The sequence below is a fragment of the Culex pipiens genome, chromosome 1, assembly GCF_016801865.2.
Source record: "Culex pipiens pallens isolate TS chromosome 1, TS_CPP_V2, whole genome shotgun sequence".
NCBI lineage: Eukaryota > Metazoa > Arthropoda > Insecta > Diptera > Culicidae > Culex > Culex pipiens.
The window spans coordinates 75,304,880-75,331,508 of NC_068937.1; the positions used below are offsets into that span (position 1 = coordinate 75,304,880).

The following is a 26,629-nucleotide window of genomic DNA, read 5'->3' on the forward strand; positions in this document are numbered from 1 at the left end:
CACTTAGCTGTTTTTGGCATTCTTGCAGTGACGAAATGTTTAGACTTAGCAAAATTTTCATGTCGGTTTTGACAGCTGAGTAGTGCAAACGAGCTAACAACAAGGAAGTTCCCGGGGAAGGTCAAATCGGGAAGATACCGTGGATGTAAGGAAAAGGATCAATTTTCACAGTTTTTCTATTAAATACTTACCAAAAAGTTTTAGTACGATTTCATTTCACACAAAATTATTAATTAAAACGATTAATTCGAACAAAGAAATCGTAATTTGGACTGTCTTTGTCCGTCGCCATCTTACGAATAAGAAATTTTTTATCAAGAAACTTCAAAGACCAATACATTTCAATCTCACGTGTTTTTCACGATGAAATCAAGGGAAAAGTAAAATGGGGCAAATCCAAGTAAAATTCTGTTAAATCCAAGCGATAAATGGATGAAAAGCATCTCGCTCGCGATCAGCTGATTTCAAATGATTATTAATAATTTCGAGAAAAATTAGAAAGCCCTATAGAGAAGGCAAGAGAGTAGGCTTAGACAAAAAAAAATGTTGATTGTCAATCTGAAAGAAAGCGTAGGAACGTTTGGAGCTGGCTTTCGATTGCTTGTTGGTTTTAGCTGACTGATGTTTGGTGACGGAATCTGCGGTTCTACGATCTTCGCGGCTGGCTCAGTGGCATCCGTAGTGGTGCCGGAATTTGAGAACTTCGCGACAAGCTGTACCGTACCGTCGAATGGAGGCACTGCGGGCGTTGTTGGCTTCGTTGGGCAGGCTTCCCCGTCGCGGTGAACCTTCTGCCCAGGAATGCGCTTATCGGGGCATGCCTTAAAGGGGACCATCCTTGCAGGTTAAGCCGTCCTTGATTTTTTGGTGCTAAAAGGTGCAAGACAACGGGGAAAATGGACCCAAACATTTGCAGGAACAAATGCAAACTACAAATACATAAGAATGGAACATCAAAACCGGTTTCAAGATCGCCGGTGGCCTCATCCAGAACCGTTTTAGGAAATAAAAACAGATATAACGTGATCATGCAACAACTTCTTGAATTTGAATAAAGAGTGTCTCTAGTCCAATTTCGTCTCCTGGACAGATTTCCATGTTCTCGGTGCCCACATCCGGCTTCCTCCCCCTCGCTACAAAATTTCCCCACACAATTTTCCCCCAACTGCGTTACGTAATAAAAGAACGCTCCCTCAAAGTGCAACAATTGTTTAAAGTTTTCAACCCCCTAACCGGACCGACCCATTGATTGGTCTTCTGGGCTGGATCCAGCGGTTCTATGGCCTTCGCGGCGTACTTGGTGGTCTTTTGGCTTCGTCCCTGGCTGGAAGAACACACTGCGTTGCTGGCTTCTTCGGGGAGATATCTTCGTAGTTGAATCGGTGGTCCGGGTGTGTGCTCGTATTAATATAGCGGATGCAAGTACAGCCGATTCATCAACGGAGGACAATTCGACCCGACAAAGTCATCACCACCCCACCCACAATGCATCCATCCGACCCGGTACGAAGACTCAGATCACCATGCCTGCCGCGGAGGCCACAGATCCGCTGCATCCGGCGGAATTTCTGAACATAAATTTCTTAACGTTTGTAAATTGACAGCAATGCAAAGTGGAAATCAACACGGTTGCTACGATGAATTTGAAAAAGGCTTGCGCTCCTATCTTTGAGACCCCTACAAGAAAATCACTAAAACTGATTTTTTCTCAATACGCGCAATAAAACAAAAAAATCACATGAAAAACACATTAATGCTAGGGGCAGGACACATGCCCTAATCAACTAAAATATTCGACTGATTGATTACAAATTATCAGTTAGTTGATTAGCGCAACGCTAATCAACTAGCGCGTTCCCACCCTCTCGAATTATCTTGGTGTGATGAAAAATCAGTCAAGAACGTCAAGAATGCCAAAACAACAAACAAAATGTTGTGGTTGCTGCGACAAATTTATTTTTGCTTTTCCGGAACGGCCGCGAATCCTAATGGACCACTTTTCCAGATGACGGAAGAGGAAAACTGTACCTGTCCCGTCTACGCAGGATTACCTCCACGCTACACAGTGTCTATTTCCATCCAGAATACGATGGTGCTGCTGCTAAAAAACAGACGAACTCAAAAGGCTCGCCCGAAAAACAACGCACAAGAATGTCGACATCGAAGAAACATCCGAAGGTTTCCCCGGTGACCTGTCCTGACCACGGGAGGTTGCGGTTTACAACTTCCGGAAATCATCATGGCACGCAAAGAAACGCCAACCAACAGTACCGCAGAACCTTTTCCAGTTTTCGCTCCAGCCAAAACCTTTTCCGAAAAGGCCACTCCAGAATCGCCTTCATCCGGAGTGTTGACGACCGTGTTAACTGCCCCGAGGTCGTGTGCAAAGTTTATCGACGATATTCTGAACGAATGCATCATGGAAATGCCTTCCCTCCTGTCACCGATCTTGGACGATTTCTCCCAGTCTAAAAAAAGATCCAGCAGCCATCGTAAACACACTCCGGAACATACGCCGGAGGTTAGGTCAAGAGGCGTAAGTTTGGGGACAGCCATCAGCTTTGCTTCAACACCATCAACGAGCGGTTAATCATGGTAAACAGTCATCAATCATGAAGCAAGTCGCCGAAGACCAAGCACGGTCAGTAAATAGCTTGTACTGTAGCAACGTCGCCGATGTCGGAATTCACGCTCGTCGACCTCTTCGTTAGCGATTGGCCATTGCTTAAGAATCTCCTACGCGGACCATGGTCAATACTAGCTAAAACTCGAGCGAACAACTTCGTCAGATATTACCTCATCAGCTGCGAAAATGAACGAATTCGGATAGTTAGAACACAAGTACGAGTAATGCAAGGAATCGTAAAAAACGGAGAAGGTTGAACGGAAGATTCCCTGATGTGGCCGCTTCCCCTCGTTGAGATTCTATATTTAAACTTGGACGGGCCTGCAAAGGATATCCGCCGTGGAAGTCACGACCTGGACAGAGATCGGTGGTTTGGAGAATGCCAAACGAGGGTTGCAGAGCTAGGGATGCTAGCTAGTCTTAAAAACTAATGGAAGATTGCCAACTTGCCTTAGCGTGTGCTAAAATAAACTACAGAAAAAAACAAAATCAAACAAAACTAATCTTAAATCTACCCCCACTGGTCCCTTTCGAAACAGCTTTCTTCTTCACCAGCCGCATATCTTCCAAGTCGTTAAGCAGTCCGATCTTCTTGCCGATGTACCCTTCTACTGAGTGCGGCCGAGGTTGAAATCGTTTTGGTCGTGTGGTGCGTCCGGATGTTCTTTTTGGTCGCCGAACTGATGAGGCATTCTTTGTTGAAGACTTTTTGATTTTGAGGATTTCCATTAGGAGATCTGCAGCGAATACGATGTCGAGTTTGGCTGTTCTCAGGATGATATTCTCTTTGCTTTTAGATCGCAAGCTTGAGGGCGATAGCCATCCGGGGGCCTCACCGTTCGGCCAGCTCTTCCGCCAGCTGACAGATTCGGGTACTGCTGGTTGAGCACCGCCGTACTGAGTTTCCCCTGATGACCATGGGCCCGATTGGTTACTGCGAGGCGTTGTTCCTTCCTGAAAGGAAAGCGTTCAAATGAGTATAATTCAGCTTTAACTGCACGTTACGCATCTTACTTATTAGCCTTGGCGTGTGCGACGTGGTGCTGCAGAATCCTGCTAGGCGTTAGGGTCGCGACTGGCAGGACCGTTGACTCCACCATTGACGACAACTTCACCATGAAAGGCCGCATGCTTTGCCGAAGCTTTCGCCGCATAGATCGTCTGGTGCAGATAGGACTCGTAACAGCACTGTCCATGACGAGACGAGTCTCGTCATGGACGACAACCACCAGCTTTTGGTCGGCACCGATCGTGGTACACTGCTGCTGTTGATCTACGCTGACGCAGGCCGATATCGTGTGCGACCGGTGGCGATGCTTTGGTGAATTTTCCAGGGGTTGCCTAAATTTGGGGAGAAGCGAGAGTTCGAGTTACTTAAGGAGGGGTTTCTCGGGGTCTCAACACCTATCAGAGACTGTTCTTCACCATGCTATCCCAGATGATCTTGATCAGCTCCCGGCGGCAGAGTGAACTCTTGCAGCACCACTCCTTGTCCACGATCAGTTCTTGTTACCAACTGACAAGCTGCGCACCCGTGGCCGGCTGAGATCCTCAACTTGTCCTCAACCAGCTTGGTGGCCTTCCGCGAGGATCAAGACTTGCGAACTACGTACACACAAAAAAATATTTCTGATTGTTACATCATTTATGATGTAACACTTTTGCACGTCATTAAACATTTAAATTCAAATGCAATTTGATGTAAATTTGCAACAAATTATATGTAAAATCATGATTTTACGTGTGATTCAACCGTTTACATCGAATCTCAAGTTTACATCAACTGAGTTTACATGTGATTCAGTTTTTCCGTGTCGAGTAAATTCACATATTTTTTTCTGTGTACCTCGAGTTCGCTCGACTGACTTCCGCTGCCGTTGCGACTACCGCAGCCGAGGTTGGAATGACCAACGTCGCCCCCAGTGGAAGCGTATCGTCCTTCACGCAACATTCCCGCCTGCAGAGCGAGGTGGCAGAGTTGTTCTGCGCAGTCGTCATGGCTGGGCGTCTTGGCTGCTGCCTGCAGGTTGCAGCACCTCAGATTGCTGATGCTCTCGTAGATGTGTCCGGTCTTCACATTTTTGTTCTTTCCGCTGAGATTGTTGTGAAACGAAATGTCCCCACGGCGCCCTCGTCCTCGAGAAAGCCTACGATCTCTGAGTCGGAGTCCATATTGAAGGGCGGGGCTTCTTGAAATGGGCACCGCTTGTGGAAGAGGCAGGCGCTTGCGCAGAACATCCGGTGGAAATTGACGGCATAAGTCCAAGCAGAACGTTTCCATTATCGCTTTCACCAACCGAACGGACATAACGACCGGTTCATCCTACATCCGGCCATCTGACCGCATTCCCGGTTCCTTGAAATGACGGACGCGCCCTGGTCCACCTGCAGCTCAGATAGTTACTTAGCGAACGTTTCGGCACTGGAGCTACTGGGGACGGTCACATTTGGCGAAGGGGGACGTTCCGCGGGGAGCTTGGACAGATTGACCTACTTCTGTTCGTTTGACGTACTCGATAACCATCAAGCTTGAAGTTACGGCGGCCGCAGCCGCTGCTGATCGATCCTTCACCCGTCGCAAGTGCTCATTTAATTTGGCCGCCAGCTGGTAGAGGTAGAGTTCCCGAAGGCGCGCTTGGCTTATCGTTGCTGCTTGCGTTCCGGTGCATGCGATCAGGTCCACTGCGACGTGGTTTTGAATTGTCACTAACATCTGTCCTCGTTGAGGTGCGTCTGCAGAAAAACCTCCAGGAAAATTATTTCGTTTAACCGGATTCCGTCGTCCGTCGAAATTCGAAGCCTTCCGGGAACTAAGCAAAATTCAAGCCTGCTCCACCTTCTCCGGTACAAATTTTACCAAAACAATTCGAAACAAAACACGTTTGCTGCTGTCAAAATAACTTCTCTCAACATGACAAGATTATTTAATTCATGGTGGGAATGATCTGCCAAATCAGCGCTAATCAATTAGCTAATTGACCAAAATTAACGCTAGTTGATTAGTGTTACAATAATTGATTAGGAGTGTCTCACCCCTAGCATTAATGTCAAGGGAAAAGCATGGCAAATTATCGTGTTGATTTTTGGAGCAGCTCACGTGAAAAAGCATATGAATTTGTTATGTCAGATTTTTTCAGTGTAGGCGTGATACCTTTTTGATGCAGTCAGGTTCGATAATACCTAAAAATTAGGAATTTATACCTAAATTCCGTTTTGCGTGTGGGGCTGTCAATCCAAATGGGTCTGTCAGTTTGCATAAAAAAAGCTTGAAAGCTTGGCTAACAATATTCAGAAACATTGAGCAGAAATTCTTTTTCAAGACGTGATTTTCGTGAAATTTATTTCGGCCATGAATATCGTTTCACGATAGACCAGAGTGAGTTAGAGTAAAGTTATACTGAAAAGTTTCTGTTTTGTCCACAGTGTCAAGTGTACTCGGAGATAAAAGTATAATTATTAAAGGTATGATTGATGGTTAATTTTTAAAAAAAATATTGACGTAGACTACGTCTTACTCGAAGGTACTAGGTGCCATTCCGAAAAAAAAACCCGGGCCGAAGGCCCTGGATTACTGCGTCATCCGTCAAACGCTTATATCTTCCTTCCCTCTAATAGAATCGACACGATTTATGTTCCATTCAATTCGAAAACTATTCAGAAATTTGCTATAAAACTTTCATTGTTGGCAAAATAGTTTTACTATTGAAACAATTCAATGTTTTAAAATGTATGTATGATCCCCATACCCGCAGGCAACTTGGTCCTAGGTGAACAATTCGATCATCTTTTACTCCGTAATCTCTACACCCACATGCATAAGTTTTTTTTGCACTAATTTTAGTGCTACAAATACCGGCGCATATAACAAAATGGTTTCCCTTTTCCCTCCCCAAGCGCCGGAAATTTGTAGCGGGTGTAGGGACATTTCGCATAGACGCCCTTGTTCCCATCACGTCACTGAGGGTATGGAGCGACGAGAAATTAATAAGCATGAACCCCCAGTCGAACCTTCATTAGAGAAGCAGGCAATCCACAACTCAGAGCGAACGCCCAAGAGAACACCCTACCGCGTATTTAGTAAAATTGGTGTGGTTGGTCTTAAATGGATTGTATGAATGTTAGAGTGAATGAAAGTATATTTTGCTATTTATATAGGAAAGATCTCACCAAATCGGCAAGCTTCAACATCTGGGACTTCTGGCCTTGGTTTGCTGGACCACCGGAACCGGAACTGGTACATCAAAACAGCAAACAACTTCCTGGTTGCCGGTTAAATCTTGAGGGGCCTCGAGATGAATGCTACCGATCCTGGCTGATAACATCGAGACTGGAACCACAGGATGTTTGAAACGATGTCAATGTAGAGGTGCTGTTTATCCGCCGTTATTTTCCGCAATGGCCACTTCCTGTTCGTCACGAAGATGCTTCACCGTTATGGTTATCACTGGTCAACAACAGATTTACCGGCGAAATATCCGTATTTCTACTAACTTTTTGTTTTTCTGAACAAAAAATTTATTGTTGAAAAATGACAGCACAAAAAAGTTCAGAAACAATTCAATGTTTTAAAATGTTTTCAAAATGCAGAGATATTGCAAGCAAAATGAGCGCTTCCCGCTTCTCATCGTAGTAATCGATGCGCGCGGGCGTGGAAAATTTTAGCTGCGTCATGTTTTTTTCCTTCAATGTCAAGTTTTTTTTCGACATTGTGATATTATAAATGAATTTACGGGAATTTCTTCCCCTGATCCGTTGGCCATCGGTACCGGTAGTGGTAGAAGAGAATTACTGGTAGTTTCGGTGAAATGGAAAAAAAATCTTTCACGGTTTGTCGTTAGCGGAAAGGAAGAGACAACTAAAAACAGTGAACAGCTGCATTTGTTTGAGGAATGGTTTCAGTAGTTCGCTTCCAAGAACTGCTTCCCATTTGCATAAGCGCCACAAATCCTAGCAGCAGAAGAAATTGCCGAGTGATGGCCATCTAACGGGTGATGCATGCAGTCGATCATGCAGTACGTACCAGATGAGCTGCAGGAACTGCAGATGGAATTGGATATTTCAACCTTGAACATTTGAAGATTCTGGCGAAATGTGACGACATGTGACACGAGACGATCAAATGGACTGAAGTCAAAGATTCCTGATTTGGTGAGATCTTTCCATTTTGAATATCAGAATATTGGAGCTATTGGAGATTACTGTCGGAAGGAGATTCTCTTCCCCTGAGGACACCGTGAGTGATTTTGCTTGTTCGCGTCCAATCACCCCCTTTTGGCCCTTCATACGGCAGTAATTTGAAGATGCTCTCTTTAAGTCTGAGCCACTGTAATTCTAGGCAACCGCTACATAGGTCATCCTTGTGGCCCTGTTGGTTATCTCATCAAATCAAATCAAAATGAGCGCTTCCCACTCACGGACGGGAATGTCAAGTACCTATTTTGAGGGGAAAATCACCCGAGCAACGGTCGCGAAAAAGGAGGGGAAGTAGCGAGCCGAAAACATATATAATAATGTGCGCCAGTTTTCAGACCAATATTCTGTCGGAGAGCGAAATAACTAGGCGACTGGTTTCTAAGAAGTTCAGATAAAGAATGGTTTATTCAAATGTCTTAACTAATTAAGTTGACTACGATCGGTCCAACTCCACAGCTTGCTAGATCCCAACACTCCTCCTCAAGCTGCGTAGGTTGGGGAACTCATCAACTTCTTCATCAGCATCTCAGTTTGGTCTTCGACAGCAGCGACCATCAGCTCCGGCTTTGGTTGTCTCCCACTTTTGGCAATAGCTTCATCCGCTACAGCAACTTCTGGCCGGCCTCCGACTGCGCCACGTATTCGACTTGGTCCTGATGATCGTCGTCCTGGTCCTCCGAGCTCCAATTCTTCCGTGGCCTTCGGATCCTGCAGCGTCCGCTCAGCTTCGGTCCAGCTCGTCTGGCTCGGGTTGCTCACCTTGCATCCCAGAGTGGACACACTGATCGCAACTTCAGGCTGTGTGTTAACCGCAATGTACAGCAAAGCACTAACGAGCCTCTGGTAGCCGTCATTCCAGGGCAGCGATTCCTCCTCCTTTTGCTGGCGTTTCGGGTAACCTGGTTTAATCGGAATACGCGAGGGCTTGGCATCTGCTTGACCAATCCTCACAGCAATCGTACGGATGTACGCGTTTTGGTCCAGCAAGAACTGTCCGTTCTGCGATCGATCGAACGATCTATCGTCGGCCTTCTTCCTCACGAACAAACAGGGATCCGCTTCCGACGGCTGGTACTCCAAGTTTCGCAGCACGTCAGAAACTGCTGGTTCCAAACGCATCCCGCCTGCTCCAGCCCATAACAGCTTTTCTCAAGAAAGTTGACATTGCCCGGTAGCATCGCGCCGGTCTCAAATCTGACCGAGTTCTCGTGAAGAAACTGGATCTCCTCCTTCAAAGCACGCAACCACTTCTCGCAATCCGAGCACTCCATCACATCAGCAAACGTACGGGTTTCCCAGCGCTCCTGGAAAGGGTCAGCCAGGTCCCGACATCGCAGGACACCTTGAGTCGTACGACAAACACTCCGCCCATCTTGCAGCTCCTCCTGTCTGCCTGCAGTCCGGATCTCGACGTCTTCGGGCGACAACGCGTCATCAACGTCGTCCGTATCATTCCGTCCGTCGCCGGAAACCTCCACCTCGAAACCGCTGGAGTCTGCCTCGATCGGGTCATCAGCGTTCTCCTAGCCATCGTAGACCGCTCCGGCAGTATCCTCACCGCCGTCGTGTTCGCCATCGGGCACTAGAACAACGGGCACATCATCAGCCACACATTCTTTCGGGAAGATTTCAGAAAATCGATAAAGAACGATACTTCCCTGCGAAGGTTCGGTTTCCCGAACCTCCTGATATGTCATAAAATGACAATGTCGGCTGATGTTCCACTCGTGCGTCTCCGGATCGATAGAACGAGCCGAGCGACACTTGCGCTCCGAGACTCCATTCCGCCACAGCGCTTCACGAACCGGCCGCATCTTGTAGAGTCCGCCGGCCATCGCCGCGGATCCAATAACCTTGTTGTTCTTGACAATACGGCATTCGCTCGCATCGAAATCGACCTTGGCCCCACAGGCAGTTAGCTTCTTCACGGAGATGATGCTGGTCTCGAACTTGGGCACGTACATCACATCGGACAGGACAACGTCGTTTCGTTTGCCCTCCGGAGACTCCCAGATCAACTTACATGAGCCAACACCCTCCGAGGTCGTCTTCTTGCCGTCCGCAAGGTAGACGTCCTGCTTCACGCTCCGATCCATCGATACAAAACAATCAGGATTGACGCACATGTGGGACGCTTGGTCGACGTCGCATTCTTGGCCGTCTCGCAGAGCTTGGCCGTCGTCGCATTCTTGATGAGAGGCAACTGGGAGTCCTCCATCAGCAGCCCGATCGTAGCCCGCGCTCTCTGGTCGCCGTTGTCCGAAGCTTCAATCTCCGCCGCGTTGAGCACGACTTTTTTTTTTGTTCAGTCTTGATACCACTGCGACCAATTAGAGGAATATTGTGGTGTGACCCTATTTTATATAGCAAATCAGGTTAACCCAACATCATGGAACGATGAGAGGCAGCTCCTGTTTACTGCGTGTTGTCCCAGTTAGGTACGACTTGTTTTATAAAGTCTATCACCCTACTAGGACGGAATATATTGATATTAGAGGGCTGTAAAACCCCTTTTCCGAAAAATGAAATTCTACTTTGGGTCAGAGCACCGCAATTGCAAAGCAGGTGCTCTGATGTTTCATTTTCAATATTACAAAATCTACAAATTGCGTTTGGGATTTTCCTCATATTGAATAAGTGATATTTACATGGACAGTGACCAGTTAATAAACCAGCGATCACCCTTAAATTCTTTTTGTCTAGTTTTAGTAATTCTCGAGAAATTTTCTCTTTTGGAAAGATAAATCTTTTTGCCTGTCTAGAAGAATTGGTAGAATTCCAAATAGATTGTATTGTTGATTTTTCCCACCGTTTGAGCTCCATTTTTAGAGAACAGTCTGGGACACCAAAGAAAGGTTCTGGGCCAATGAAGTCGGCATCAGATCCTTTCCTTGCCAGGCTGTCCGCTATTTCGTTTCCTAGAATTCCACAATGCCCAGGAACCCAGTAAAGAGTAACCACGTTATTTTGGGATAATTGCCTTAGTAAATAGATTCCTTCCCATACTAGTCTAGACTGGCAGGTATACCCTTTCAGAGCATTCAGTGCTGCCAAGCTGTCAGAAAAGATACAAATATTAGCAAATCTATAATTCCTTTTAAAGCAAATGTGCAAACATTCAATTATTGCATAAACTTCGGCTTGGAAAACTGTTGGATATTGTCCCATTGAAACAAATGTTTCAATTCCTGGGCCAAAAACTCCTGCTCCCGTCTTGTTGTTCATTTTGGAACCGTCCGTGTAGAACACAACAGAGCCTGGGCGAAGATTAGGCCCACCATTATCCCACTCGTAGCGACTTTTAGCGTCCACTGTGAATGGAATGTCATAGTTTGCCTTGGTCGGCATCCAGTCTACTATTGAGTTTAACGCCGGATTCAGAGTAAAGTTTTTAAGGACCTCTAAGTGCCCAGTCAATTCTTTATCCTGAATTCTTGTGGATCGATTCATTAATAAAGCACTTTTAAATGCTTCTAATTCTACAAATTTGTGAAGAGGAAGTACATTTAACAAGGAATTTAATGCGGCAGATGAAGTGCTTTGCATAGCTCCTGTTATTGAAATGGTGGCCAATCTTTGCAGTTTAGCTAGTTTATCTTGTGATTTTTTTTCCTTAACTTTTGGCCACCAGACAAGTGAGGCGTACGTAATTCTTGGTCTTACTATACATGTATATATCCAATAAATCATTTTAGGGCGAAGGCCCCATTTTTTCCAAAAGTTTTTTTACACACCCATAGAGCATTAATTCGTTGTGTGCGTGAGTTCGAGCACGGGCGCGTTTCTCGACTAAGCTCGTCGTTTTCTCGAAAAAACCCGTGGTATTCCGGTCCTTACCCGGCGCGAGTGATCATAAAACGCCGTCGGGATACGGAGTGAATCGGAGGCACCTGGAGTTGTAACCCGGCAATCGCAATAAATTAGGAATTATCCTAGAAATTGCGACCCGTGCGGGCCAAAATAAGTGAAGAAGTCGTCGCAGTCGAACAAACACATGTGTCACGCCGTCATCGTCGTCACCGTGTGTTGTGTTCTGTGTACTGTGCATTGTGAAAGAGAAGCCGCGAAGAATGCTTGCTGTGTCTGTGCCGTCGCCTTCGATGGTGTAGCAGTGTAAAGTGTGCGAGGAAGAGAAACCGCAAAGTACACCCAGAACAGGGTTGTACCCTGGGTGCGAATAAAAAAAAGAGCATGAAAGTTGTAAAAAAAAAAAGTGGAAGTGGATTATAGAGAAGTGATCTGCTGCGTGCACGCAAGTACCCCCCCCCCTTGTTTGTGCTCCACCCGTCGAGCGTCTGTTTCCCAAGTTAGGGGCGGCTCGAAAACCAGGTGACTGACCCCATCCCGTATGCGTCTGTATCCCAGGTTAGGGGCGGCTTATAGCAGTGGTTAGTGACCAATCCCCCCCACCCTTGAGCGCCTGTTCCCCAGGTCAGGGGCGGCTCAAAAACCAGGAGTTCGATCCTCCATCCCCGTCGTGAGCGTCTGTTTCCCAGGTTAGGGGCGGCTCATTGCGGAAGGTGGTAGAAACCCCCCCCCCCCCCTCCTCCGAGCTGTTCCCCAGGTTAGGGGCGGCTCGAAACAGCGTCTGTACCCCAGGTTAGGGGCGGCTGAGTGAAAGTCCTTGTGTCGGCGTGGGACTGTAAACAGTACCGGCACGATGGTCCTCCGGCGAGACAGGGGGTTGGTGCAGGCCACACGAACCCGCCGTAAAACACCAGTGCAGGAAGCACACGATGCGAGCCGGACCAATCGGCACGGAACTGGACCTCTTACGAGGTCCCACGATTGGAAGCTCGGGACGTGGAATTGCAGGTCTCTCAAATTTGACGGGAGTATCCGCATACTTTCCGACATACTGAGGGTCCGCAAGTTCAGCATCGTAGCGCTGCAGGAGGTTGGCTGGATAGGCGCGGAGGAGATACAAGCGTACACAAGGATTGGCTGTACAATCTACCAGAGCCGCGGCGAAAACAGGAGGCTGGGGACAGCCTTTATAGTGCTGGGCGAAATGCGCGATCGCGTGATTGGGTGGACCCCGCTCACCGACCGAATGTGCGTGTTGAGGGTTAAGGGCCGTTTCTTCAACATCAGCATCATAAACGTGCACAGCCCGCACTCAGGTAGCGAAGATGACGACAAGGACGCATTTTACGAGCAGCTGAACTGGACGTACAATAGCTGCCCAAAACATGACGTCAAAGACGTTATTGGAAATTTTAACGCTCAGGTTGGTCAGGAGGAGGAATTCAGACCAGTGATAGGGAAGTTCAGCGCCCACGTACGCACGAACGAGAACGACCTGCGACTGATCGACTTCGCCACCTCCAAAAACATGGCCGTACGAAGTACCTGCTTCCAGCACAACCTCCGTGACAAGTACACCTGGAGATCACCGCAAGGAACGGAATCACAAATCGACCACGTCGTAATCGACGGTAGAAATTTTTTGGAAATTAAATATGTCTTTATTGAACATTCTTATAATAATTACATTTCTTCTACATGCTAAGTGGTATGGCCTAATGCTCTTCATCTTTGTTGTATTTTTCGTTTGATTATTAACTGATCACATTTATTTTATTTACTTCAAATTGTTTTACATTATTGCATTGAATCGAATACATTTGGGTAAAAAAGAAAAAAATCACTTTATCAACTAATCCTAACTTAAAACTAAAAAAGTCAAAGTAGTTATGTCACAGACATAACCGGAATGGCGTAGACTACGTAAAGTTTTGAGATGTGGACATTGGGTTTTCCATATCTTAATTTTGAAGAATTAGCTAGATACTTGAAATACATTAACGGAATAAGATCGTAAATGGGAGATGGACCCCCCGACAAAACAGAACTTAACACTCCAGTCAACTCAACTGTCATGTAACCATACTTTGAATGTGTTGGTAAATATTTGACTAGAAAGCCGTATTTAAACAATTGAAACATCGAATGGAGGAGAGAAAAACGAAAAACGATTTTTTCGCGAATCGAATGAAAATTTGGTACCATAATGTGGGGGAGAGAGGGGTTCAGAAAGCTGTACAATCCGTCACCCCCGAAGACCAACACTAGTTCCTGAAAGGCATTTCACCGACTCATCACGGGTGGGACGAAAGACGAGGAGTTAGGCAACTCTTTCAACAGTTTGGAATTGGACACGACGCAATTCTTTCAGAAGCGCTCGCCGCGAATGCGACGAGCTAGTTGTTGTTTCACAACCACGGCTTGACCCACGAGAGGCTCTTCAGCGGAAGGCAGCAGGCGCGCGCCTCATCTCGTTGATGCCTCGTCCCGGGTGGGACGAGGGACGGGGAGTGAGGCAACTCCGAACCACGGCAACCACGAAAGATCCAAACGGTCCGGCCATCGAGAGGCAACTGGCTGACGGTGACGACGAGAAGGCGATGCGCGCTTCTTTTCCAGTTCTGGTCCCTCTCTCCTGCTGCTGCTGCTCTGGGCTGAGCTTTCCTGCTGCTGCTGCTGCTGCTGCCGGTCCGACGTCTGAGACGTGAATGATAGAATGGGCTCTGGCGCGCGTTCTTATAAAGCCTTTCGGCCCGCTACTTCCCCTCCTTTTTCGCGACCGACACTCGGTCGCGTTGCTCGGATGATTTTCCCCTCAAAATAGGTACTTGACATTCCCGTCCGTGAGTGGGAAGCGCTCATTTTGCTTGCAAAATCTGTGCATTTTGAAAACATTTTAAAACATTCAATTGTTTCAATAGTTAAACTATTTTGCCAACAATGAAAGTTTTATAGCAAATTGCAGAATAATTTTCGAATCGAATGGAACATAAATCGTGTCGATTCGATTAGAGGGAAGGAAGATATAAGCGTTTGACGGATGACGCAGTAATCCAGGGCCTTCGGCCCGAGTTTTTTGGAATGGCACCCCAGTACCTTCGACAAAGACGTAAGTCTACGTCAAAAATAAATTTATTGAAATATTCAAAATCACTAGAACGAGTAAACTACGAACTGTATTTTAAGATGAATGCTCCAAGAGTTCTTACTTGTTCCTGGCGAGTTTTGCAACCACGCAGTGTTGTTGTCATCTCGATGAAAATGTTCAAAAGTTCTTGTGGTGAAAACAGGTCACTACTGCCTTCACCCGTTGATGCTGGTTGGTTTTCCCTCTGTTGCTGACTGAAGCCTGGAGGTGTTGTATTCTCTGCAACTCTTTGCCGCTGATTCAACGGCAATGGCTGCAGATTTGGAACCACTCGAACAGTTCTGCTCCTGGTGACGCCAAAGCAGGAAAATCCACGTCCGTGAATGCTGGTGGTGTTCTGCGCTGATTTGGTTGGTGCCTCGTCGTCGCTTGCTGCCGAATTTTTACAAACTCAGCTCGTTTTGGGCAGCTTCGATTCTTGGTAGAATGGTCGCCGCCGCAATTGAAGCATTTCGCTTCGATGTTCTCGTTGATTGTTTCGCAAGCCTGTGTTTTGTGCTCACCTCCGCAGGTTGCACAACGACTCTTGATGAAACAGTTCCTTCCACCATGTCCAAACTGCAAGCAGTTCGAACACTGTGTCACGTCACGGTGCACTGGACGATAACGTTCCCAAGTCACGATGATGTTGAAAATTGCCCAAACTGCTTTCAGCTCAGACGGCGTTGTCGATCCTTTCTCGAGATGAACCAGGTACAGCTGATCACGATACTTGATGTCCTTGTTGTGTCTCGTCATCTTGTAGACTTCGATCACGTCCAACTTAAGAGTTTTGAGCTCTTCTTTCAGCACACTCACATCCATGTCGTACTGGCCTCGGAGGACCTGTTTCATGGGGCGTTTACCTGGATCGTCATGGCTGTAGTATTCAATCTTGGTGTTGTTCAGGAAATCCCGAACGTAGTTGTAATCCTTTCTGGTAGGTAGCAGAATTTTGAGTCAGCACACAAGCGAATGGAAGCTCGTAAAGCACCAGATTTGATAAACCCAGTCAGCCACTTTCGCACCGAATCCGATGACGATGTTTTCACAAAAATGGGTGACAAATTTTCCCGTCGTTCAAATTCTTCCTTCTCGCTCACGTCCACAGGGAGGGTAGCGAACTGGTTTCCATACGAATTTTGAGCGTCCTTGCTCAAACTGCCTGGCTTTGCAGGTAGCGCTTCGGCATTCTTTAGCTTCTTCAAATCTGCCGATCCTGCTGGTGAGGACCGCCTCTTTTTCTTGGCATTTTTGCACTTTTTAAGCACTTTTCAGGAGCTAATATCCAGGAGTACCTCACTGATCGGTGGTCTACAAAGGAATCGAAACCCAGACATCGCTGAAATTTTAAAGTTATCGCAGTTTTGGTGAAAAAAGTTGTTGATTTCGTAATTTTCCCGCTTTTGCGCGCGGCGCGTCGAAAAACATGAATTTATTTTCAAAAAATCATATAGAGCAATTCCAGCCCAAAACAGGAATTTTTCAGGTACTTTTTTCTCGACCTTCTCCGATTTCAATGAAACTTTGTAGACATGTTATCCTACGCTTATATAAGCCATTTTTGTGTATATGGAGCCAGTTCCACACGATAATGACATTTGAGAAGGGCGTAAGTGTTTTAAATATTTTTGTAATTCGGAATTTAAATATTTCTGTATTTCGAAGCCGTTGCATCGTATCAAAAAGTGGTCAAAGACAAACTTGTAGGAAATTTGACGGGCTTTTTGATAAAAATACACTGAAAGAAAAAAACACCCAACTTTTATGAGATTTTTTGATTTTTAAGTTTAAAAGTCAAATTTGAGGGGGAGCCCACGATTTTTTTTCGTTCAAAATTTTTGTGAAGATAGCCTAAGATGTTACAAAAAGACTCACGAAAAATGCAGGATGGAGCAACTCACCTAAAAAAATACAAAAATCATTTACTGAAACTGTTTTTTTGAAAAGTGCTCTAAACGTCAAAATTTTCAAAAACCGAATACGGGAATCGATTCTCCAGACAATTTTACATAAAAGTCTCCATATTGACCATTGTCCTAAGTCCAATCCTTGTAAAGTTACAGCGGTTTTAAAAATAAAAATGTTGAAACAATAGGTTTTTTGATGGTTTTTGGCAATTTCTATATGACAGACTTAATTTTTCAGTCTCGTAAATATTTTTACCGGAAAGCTCGTCAAATTTCCCATAAGTTTGTCTTTGACAACATTTAAATTGGATGTATGAGCTTGCAGATATAAGCTAATTACATTGCTCATAATTGAAAACATCATATTTTTTCAGTGTAGTATAGTAACCTGGATAGTAAATTAGCTTATATCTGTAAGCCCATACATCCAATTGAAATGTGGTCAAAGACAAACTTATGGGAAATTGGACGAGCTTTCCGGTAAAAATATTTACGAGACTGAAAAATCAAGTCTGTCATATAGAAATTGCCAAAAACCATCAAAAAACCTATTTTTTCTACACTTTTATTTTTAAAACCGTTGTAACTTCACAAGGGTTGGACTTAGGACAATGGTCAATATGGAGACTTTTATGTAAAATTGTCTGGAGAATCGATACCCGTATTCGGTTTTTGAAAATTTTGACGTTTAGAGCACTTTTCAAAAAAACAGTTTCAGTAAATGATTTTTGTATTTTTTTAGGTGAGTTGCTCCATCCTGCATTTTTCGTGAGTCTTTTCTTAACATCTTAGGCTATCTTCACAAAAATTTTGAACGAAAAAAAATCGTGGGCTCCCCCTCAAATTTGATTTTTAAACTTAAAAATCAAAAAATCTCATAAAAGTTGGGTGTTTTTTTCTTTCAGTGTATTTTTATCGAAAAGCCCGTCAAATTTCCTACAAGTTTGTCTTTGACCACTTTTTGATACGATGCAACGGCTTCGAAATACAGAAATATTTAAATTCCGAATTACAAAAATATTTAAAACACTTACGCCCTTCTCAAATGTCATTATCGAGTGGAACTAGCTCCATATACACAAAAATGGCTTATATAAGCGAAGGATAACATGTCTACAAAGTTTCATTGAAATCGGAGAGGGTCGGGTACAACCAATTCCCTATTTGGCATGGAATTGCTCTATAACTGAATCCTGTTAATGAACTCCTCCCATTTTTTAGTATGTTACGTAAAAATGTCCGGCGAATTCTATAAAAATATTTCCAGACATAGGCTCAATGGTCCAGCCACCGTTAAAACGGCATTTTAATGTTTCATATGTTATGCTATATTTTTGAAACTTCTTATTATTTTTCTTTGAAAGGTCAACTTATCACCTTTCATTTGCGTATAAGACAATTGACAGTTGAAATGGCGAGGAGATATGATTTTTCGAAAAAGTGGTTTTTGCGAAAATCGACGAAAATGGCAATTTTTCAGACCACCCTAACACGGCGTAAGTCACCCTAATGGCCAATCAAAAAAAATACGGGTATAATTATTTCGGCCAGGGAACCCCCAGAAAAATTTTGAGCCCGATCCGAGCACTTTTGTTTTTTTCCATGCTGTTTTCGTGGGGAATTGTTGTATAAGAAAAAAAGTATTCGTTTTGAGAATATATCTAGGTTTTTAACAACATGGACGAATACCGAAGCAATCGCTTGTAACGGTACGGTGGTACTGTCAAACCAATTTTTTAACGCACGCTCACGTCACGTCATTCTTGAACTCCTGTCAAAAATTTTCACCAAGATGGCGTCACACATTTTTGCTTCCGAATCATCCGCACACAACAAATCATTTTCTGCTGCTGGCCGGAATATTTTCGAGACAACCCGTTTATCTCCGAAAGCCGCTGCCCAGGAGCTGACCGGAACCAAGTCCGTGTGACCGTAGTGCCAGAAATAAACCCGAGACCGAGCCTGAGACAGTGAGGCAGAAAGAAGCTCTTGAAAAAACCTGTTTCCTACTAACCACCAGCCGGAACCGTGTCCGTGACTAAAGCTATGAACAAGATTATCGGTTCGACGCAGTGGTGAACGCAGAACGCTGTGCCTGATCGATTTTTCCATCAACTGTTAGTCGAACAATCTACAGGGGTTGCTTTGTTCAATGGTCGATGACTGGCAGGCTATGATGACAGGCGCAACATTTTGCGTTTGCGTCCAGGCCTGACGGACAATCTTGTTCTTACCTTAAGAAAAACATCCGAGGCAACATTCGCTGGCCACTGGCCGTAACAGTGGAAAAAGCGCGTGGGAAAAACATAACACAGATCCTGTTTGTTTCGGGTAGTGGCTGCCGGTAGAAACGGTGTTCCGGATACGGAACCTGCGTTATGTCGCAAGTTTTTTTCTGGCATCCTAAATCGTGTATTTTTCTGGTTCTCGCGGTTTTCCGGCCAGTAGGTTCTTTCTGTGGTGTTTGGAAGCGCTGGTTGCATTGCTCGTGAGTGTTCGGACATTATTTTTACTCCGCGTCTTCTTGTATTTTTTCAAAGATATTGCAGATTGCAGCGATTTTACATGTTGTGGAAAGCTCTCCAACAAAGTGCACACCTCAAACTACAGCAGAAACTATCTAATGGTACGTTCGTTTGAACAGCCAGTGTGGCACTGAGTGCCGCACTCGTTGGTGCCAGTTTTGGTTCAAACGAACATGCTTTTTCAGTGTGCATGGAACTCGCATGAAACTGAAAAAATATCGAGTGTGGCACTAGAGTTTCAGTTCCAAGATGGCGGCGAAACTCGTGCGGAACTAGCGCGAGTTTCTTCAAAAAAACACTTTGACAGCTCTGAGTGCGGCACTCAGTGCGGAACTACTTTTCAAACGAACGTACCATAAGACAAACACCCTAGTTTGAAACTGTTCTAAAGTGGTCGAAAGCATCAAAGCTCAGTCGAGACACGCACCACTATAGGCAAGCAGGGGGGAGAATGGGTAGGATTTCAAGTGTGCAAATATTTGGTGAGCAGATATTATTTGCAAGGGTGGAGAATTTGGTGCAAAGTGTGGAATACCTAATTTAAAAAAAATAGACAACTCCCAAAATCTGGGAACAACGCTCAATCATCAAAACCGTAGAGCCATCTGGTAAGCTGACATCTGAGTTGTCGAGCTTTTCAATGCCCGTACACGCACACAGTGAAACAAAATATGCGCGCACGCACACAGTCAAACATGGTAGTGATGTTGTTTTTCGTTCATCTCTTTCGCACTGTTTTGACCAAATCAAATTTCATGATTATTAACCCTTACAGTCCGAACGTCTGATGCTAGATACCGAAAAAACCTTAAAAATGCTGTATCTTTGGCCTCTTTCGACCAAATAAGTTCGTTCACCCCTCAAAAGAACCGGACAAATGTCTATTTTCAGATTCTACAAAGAAATCCGGAATCGGACACTTGGCCACGGAGATTTTCCGGAACCTAGTGGGGTAGGTTTTTGTCCGGGTATGCAACCCAATCTACAAATCATGATTATTATCATAAGTTCTTCAGAAAAACCATCCCAATTTGCTCCAAGACCTGTTCTGGACATATTAGGCATATTCCTTTGATCCCGGACCTACAGATATGAATTGGCCACCCTTCCGGAACCGACTACACAGGAACGGATGTCGAATTCTTCACCAATTCTAATAAGGCTTCCGACATGTCAAACAACACTGATTTTTGCTCAGGAACTCAAATTTGACATCTTCATTACGATCTGATGCCATAAGGTCACCCTGCCACCAACCCGGAATATCCGTAACATGGTTCCGGTGGACCAATTACGGTAATTTCACAAGTACACTTTCCGACATGTCAAACAACACTGATTTTTGTATGTATGTATGTATGTATGTATTTGAACCCCCGTCTTGGCAGGACTTGACCTTTGAAGCGATTACCTTTCTCTGGCTAACGATTTCTTCTGAAATTGTACAGCCATAGATCGGTAATGCAGATGACTCGGGCCAGGCAATCCACGACTCCCTCGTCCAGTTCATGAGTATATGAGATGGCCCTGGGCTGTTTTGAGACGGTGTTAGTAGTTATATAATGGTTTGATATATTATACCTTGTGACATTATTTCACCACTACGGATCAATTCAGTTCTAGAGCATTAACTCCATGATGGCCGACTGGTTAGCGTCCCAGACCATCAATCCAAAGGTGTGAGTTCGAATCCCACCTGATTCTTAAAGGTTTTTTGTTCATATTCTAAGTTCAATTATTGATTCCAAATTTCAAGGGAACCGACCGGGATTTGATCCCTGAACCTTCTGCTTTCGAGGCAGAAGCCGCAACCATTAAGCCACGGAGCCGGTTATGTCAAACAACACTGATTTTTGCTCAGGAACTCAAATTTGACATCCTCATTACGATCTGGTGGAACTTGGCTACCCTGCCACCAACCCGGAATATCCGTAACAAGGTTCCGATGGACCAATTTCGGTAATTTCACATGTACACTTTCTTACATGTCAAACAACACTGATTTTGACTCAGGAATTCAAATTTGATATCCTCAGTACGTTCTGGTGGCATTTGGCCACCCTGCCATCAACCCGGAATATCCGTAACATGGTTCCGGTGGACCAATTTCGGTAATTTCACAAGTGTACTTTCCGATACGTCAAACAACATTGATTTTTGCTCAGGAACTCAAATATGACATCCTCATTACGATCTGCTGCCATTTGGCCACCCTGCAACCAACCCGGAATTACCGTAACATGGTTCCGATGGACCAATTTCGGTAATTTCACAAGCACACTTTCCGACATGACAAACAACACTGATTTTGGCTCAGGAACTCAAATTTGACATCCTCATTACGATCTGGTGCCATTTGGCCACCCTGCCATCAACCCGGAATATCCGTAACATGGTTCCGATGGACCAATTTCGGTAATTTCACAAGTGTACTTTCCGACATGTCAAACAACACTGATTTTTGATCAGGAACTCAAATTTGACATCCTCAGTACGTTTTGGTGCCATTTAGCCACTCTGTCGGAAAGTGTACTTGTGAAATTACCGAAATTGGTCCATCAGAACCATGTTACGGATAATCCGGGTTGGTGGCAGGGTGGCCAAGTGGCACCAGATCGTAATGAGGATGTCAAATTTGAGTTCCTGAGCAAAAATCTGTGTTGTTTGACGTATCGGAAAGTACACTTGTGAAATTACCGTAATTGGTCCACCGGAACCATGTTACGGATATTCCGGGTTGGTGGCAGGGTGGCCAATAGGCACCAGATCGTAATGAGGATGTCAAATTTGAGTTTCTGAGCAAAAATCAGTGTTGTTTGACATGTCGGAAAGTGTACTTGTGAAATTACCGAAATTGGTCCATCAGAACCATGTTACGGATAATCCGGGTTGGTGGCAGGTTGGACAAGTGAGACCAGATCGTAATGAGAATGTCAAATTTGTGTTCCTGAGCAAAAATCTGTGTTGTTTGACGTATCGGAAAGTACACTTGTGAAATTGCCGAAATTGGTCCACCGGAACCATGTTACGGATATTCCGGGTTGGTGGCAGGGTGACCTTATGGCATCAGATCGTAATGAGGATGTCAAATTTGAGTTCCTGAGCAAAAATCAGTGTTGTTTGACATGTCGGAAAGTGTACTTATGAAATTACCGAAATTGGTCCATCAGAACAATGTTACGGATAATCCGGGTTGGTGGCAGGGTGGCCAAATGCCACCAGATCGTAATGAGGATGTCAAATTTGAGTTCCTGAGCAAAAATCAGTGTTGTTTGACATGTCGGAAAGTGTACTTGTGAAATTACCGTAATTGGTCCACCGGAACCATGTTACGGATATTCCGGGTTGGTGGCAGGGTGGCCAAATGCCACCAGAACGTAATGAAGATGTCAAATTTGAGTTTCTGAGCAAAAATCAGTGTTGTTTGACATGTCGGAAAGTGTACTTGTGAAATTACCGAAATTGGTCCACCAGAACCATGTTACGGATAATCCGGGTTGGTGGCAGGTTGGCCAAGTAGCACCAGATCGTAATGAGAATGTCAAATTTGTGTTCCTGAGCAAAAATCTGTGTTGTTTGACATGTCGGAAAGTGTACTTGTGAAATTACCGAAATTGGTCCATCGGAACCATGTTACGGATATTCCGGGTTGGTGGCAGGGTGGCCAAATGGCACCAGATCGTAATGAAGATGTCAAATTTGAGTTCCTAAGCAAAAATCAGTGTTGTTTGACATGTCGGAAAGTGTACTTGTGAAATTACCGAAATTGGTCCATCGGAACCATGTCACGGATATTCCGGGTTGGTGGCAGGGTGGCCAATAGGCACCAGATCGTAATGAAGATGTCAAATTTGAGTTTCTGAGCAAAAATCAGTGTTGTTTGACATGTCGGAAAGTGTACTTGTGAAATTACCGAAATTGGTCCACCGGAACCATGTCACGGATATTCCGGGTTGGTGGCAGGGTGGCCAAATGCCACCAGAACGTAATGAAGATGTCAAATTTGAGTTTCTGAGCAAAAATCAGTGTTGTTTGACATGTCGGAAAGTGTACTTGTGAAATTACCGAAATTGGTCCACCGGAACCATGTTACGGATATTCCGGGTTGGTGGCAGGGTGGCCAAATGGCACCAGATCGTAATGAGGATGTCAAATTTGAGTTCCTGAGCAAAAATCAGTGTTGTTTGACATGTCGGAAAGTACACTTGTGAAATTACCGTAATTGGTCCACCGGAACCATGTTACGGATATTCCGGGTTGGTGGCAGGGTGGCCAAATGGCACCAGAACGTACTGAGAATGTCAAATTTGATTTCCTGAGCCAAAATTAGTGTCGTTTGACATGTCGGAAGCCATATTAGAATTGATGAAGAATTCGACATCCGTTCCTGTGTAGTCGGTTCCGGAAGGGTGGCCAATTCATATCTGTAGGTCCGGGATCAAAGGAATATGCCTAATATGTCCAGAACAGGTCTTGGAGCAAATTGTGATGGTTTTTTCTGAAGAACTTATGATAATAATCATGATTTGTAGATTGGGTTGCATACCCGGACAAAAACCTTCCGTAATATCTCCGTGGCCAAGTGTCCGATTCCGGGTTTCTTTGTAGATTCTGAAAATAGACATTTGTCCGGTTCTTTTGAGGGGTGAACGAACTTATTTGGTCGAAAGAGGCCAAAGATACAGCATTTTAAAGGTTTTTTCGGTATCTCGCATCAGACGTTCGGACTGTAAGGGTTTAAGTTTTGATCAAATTGAACACCGGGCTGGTTTGGAATGGGCCCAGTGGAAAAATCAATTCAATAAAAGATACTTAATGCAAAGCAGTTTTCATGGCAAACCAAACTATAACAAACCCGGATCCAGCCAAAGACGAAGGAAAATGCGATTGTGTCACGTTCCCCAGAAAACCATTCCCCCGAAAACCATTCCCCAGAAAACCGTTCCCCAGAAAAATTTTGTAAATTTTAGAAAATTTGAATTTTTTTGAAATTTTGAAAATTTTAGAGATTTTGGAAATTTTGGAATTTTTTAAAATTTTGGAAATTTTTAAAATTTTGGAAATTTGGAAAATTTTGAAAACATTCAAAAATTTTGAAAATTTTGTTTTTTTTTTTGAAATTTTGGAAATAATTATAATCACCACGATAAATATTTCTGGGGAACGGTACATTCTGGGGAATGGTTTTCTGGGGAATGGTTTTCTGGGGAATGGTTTTCTGGGGAATAATACATTCTGGGGAATGTTTTTCTGGGGAACGGTTCATTCTGGGGAATTGATTTCTGGGTGACGAGTTGGCGTTTATTCGGGGAAAGAGGAGGAATTAACAGTGGGTGGGGTTTTTATAAAGTTTGCGCGTGGCATGGCCTACTGCGCCTAAAGCTAACTTAAACTAATCTTCAAGGGCCGCACTTAGGCTTGACATCCAACACCCCCTCTCAATCCTAACGTCCTTCGTGACCTTCGTGTACAGACAGCAATCGTACGGCGACCGCTTGAACCCCAGCTTGAGGATGAACTGGTCGAACCTCTCGTTCCAGCTCCTTGGCGCCTGCTTCAAGCCGTACAGGGATTTGTTTAGCTGACGAGTTGGCGTTTATTCGGGGAAAGAGGAGGAATTAACAGTGGGTGGGGTTTTTATAAAGTTTGCGCGTGGCATGGCCTACTGCGCCTAAAGCTAACTTAAACTAATCTTCAAGGGCCGCACTTAGGCTTGACTTCCAACACCCCCTCTCAATCCTAACGTGCTTCGATGCTTCTTGAAAGAAACAGCTGGGAGGCCCTTGGTGAAGACATCTGCGAGTTGGTCCTTCGTCGGGATGTACTGCACCTTGATGAGCTCGTCCTGGATACACTCACGGATGTAGTTGTAGCGCATGTCCAGGTGTTTCATCCGCTTGTGGTCTCGTGGCTCCTCCGCGATGTGAATGCACGACTGGTTGTCCTCGTGAATTACAGCCGGTGCGTCCAGCGCGATCCCGAAATCGCTCAGCAGGTTCATCAGCCAAATCGATTCGCAGGCAGCTTGGCTGAGGGACACGTATTCGGCTTCGATCGACGAGAGTGACACAGTGGCTTGCTTCCTGCTTGTCCACGAGACTGTGTTGCCGAACACCTTGAACACGAACCCAGATGTTGAGCGACGATCATCGATGTTGCTTCCCCAGTCCGCGTCCGCAAATCCCACCAACGGGTCGGCGGTCTCGGACCGTTTGTACTCCAGGCTGAACTCCTTCGTTCCTTGCAGGTACCGCAGGACACGCTTCAAGTGGATCCAATGCGTGTCAGTGGCGGCGCTCTGGAAACGGCTCAAGAAGTTCACCGCGATGCTGATGTCGGGCCGCGACGACAGCATCAGATACGTGAGGCATCCGATTAGCTCACGGTAAGGATGTTCCGTGACTGCTTCCTCGTCCTTCTTGCGAGCCAGCTTCACGTTCGCTTCCAGCGGCGTTCCGAGGGGCTTGCATTGCTCCATCCCAAATCGCTTTAGCAACCCAGAAACGTACTGAGACTGGTTGATGGTCAACGTACCTTTCTCGACGTCGCGCTCGATCTTCAGCCCTAGGAAGTTCCGAAGCCCCTCCAAGTCTTCCATCTCGAACTCTTTGGCCAGCTGCACCTTCACGTTCTTCAGCTCCTCCAGAGAGTTGGACGCCAGCACAATGTCGTCCACGTAGAGCACCAGGTACAGTTTAACGTCCTTCGTGACCTTCGTGTACAGACAGCAATCGTACGGCGACCGCTTGAACCCCAGCTTGAGGATGAACTGGTCGAACCTCTCGTTCCAGCTCCTTGGCGCCTGCTTCAAGCCGTACAGGGATTTGTTTAGCTTGCATACCTTACTTCCCCTCTCAAATCCTGGAGGCTGTCGCATGTACACGGTTTCGTTCAGGTGCCCGTTCAGAAATGCTGTGCGGACATCCATCTGGTGCAGGTGAAGATTTTGCTGAACCGCTACAGCCAGCAGCGTGCGAACGGTGCTCATCCGGACGACAGGGGCGTACGTTTCCTGGTAGTCGTACCCCGCACGTTGCGAGCACCCGTTCGCGACGAGCCGTGCTTTGTACCTGGCAGCGGTACCGTCTTCCTTCTTTTTGATTCTGAACACCCACTTACAAGACACAACTCGGCGACCAGCGGGAGCTTCGACGAGGTCCCACGTGCGGTTCTTCTCTAGCGACCGCAACTCGTCGTCGATAGCACGCTTCCACAGCGGCCAGTCGTCACGTTTCTGCAGCGCTTCAATGGTGTCGGGAATCTCGTCCACGTAGGCCTCGGCGTTCAACGCAAAAGCGACGCAGACGTCATTCATCCCGTAGCCGACCAGGACACAGACATGGCTTTTCGCGCTCAGCTTCGACCGCTTCTCCTTCGGAATGTGGGTGTACGCCTTGCTGCCGAAGACACGCAGTTTCGACACGTTTGGCTTGCGTCCAAA

The 26,629-nt window shown here is 45.4% G+C and overlaps 2 protein-coding genes across 2 annotated transcripts; one reads left to right on the forward strand and one right to left on the reverse strand.

Annotated features, from left to right (window-relative positions):
* Positions 1-1,909: 1,909 nt before the first annotated feature.
* Positions 1,910-3,811, reverse strand: LOC120426712 (protein naked cuticle homolog). The gene is made up of 2 exons (XM_039591490.1): positions 3,641-3,811; positions 1,910-3,580 (listed from the first exon to the last, which is right to left on the reverse strand). The coding sequence occupies exons 1-2, from the start codon at positions 3,778-3,780 to the stop codon at positions 3,397-3,399; spliced, it is 324 nt and encodes a 107-aa protein (XP_039447424.1). The 5' UTR covers positions 3,781-3,811; the 3' UTR covers positions 1,910-3,396.
* Positions 3,812-12,479: 8,668 nt separating this feature from the next.
* Positions 12,480-24,773, forward strand: LOC120426707 (craniofacial development protein 2-like). The gene is made up of 3 exons (XM_039591487.1): positions 12,480-13,257; positions 20,080-20,140; positions 24,605-24,773. Exons 1-3 carry the CDS (start codon positions 12,480-12,482, stop codon positions 24,771-24,773), a joined length of 1,008 nt encoding a protein of 335 aa, XP_039447421.1.
* Positions 24,774-26,629: the final 1,856 nt, after the last annotated feature.

Bases quoted from the DNA above. Each gene is read 5' to 3' on its own strand.
- LOC120426712 (XM_039591490.1), bottom strand. From the start codon at position 3,780: ATGCGGCGAAAGCTTCGGCAAAGCATGCGGCCTTTCATGGTGAAGTTG. The intron at 3,581-3,640 runs GTAAGATGCGTA...CTTTCCTTTCAG, and splicing joins GCACACGCCAAGGCTAATAA to GAAGGAACAACGCCTCGCAG.
- LOC120426707 (XM_039591487.1), top strand. From the start codon at position 12,480: ATGGTCCTCCGGCGAGACAGGGGGTTGGTGCAGGCCACACGAACCCGC. The intron at 13,258-20,079 runs GTAGAAATTTTT...GTCTATTTTCAG, and splicing joins CGACCACGTCGTAATCGACG to ATTCTACAAAGAAATCCGGA. The intron at 20,141-24,604 runs GTAGGTTTTTGT...GGCCGCACTTAG, and splicing joins ATTTTCCGGAACCTAGTGGG to GCTTGACATCCAACACCCCC.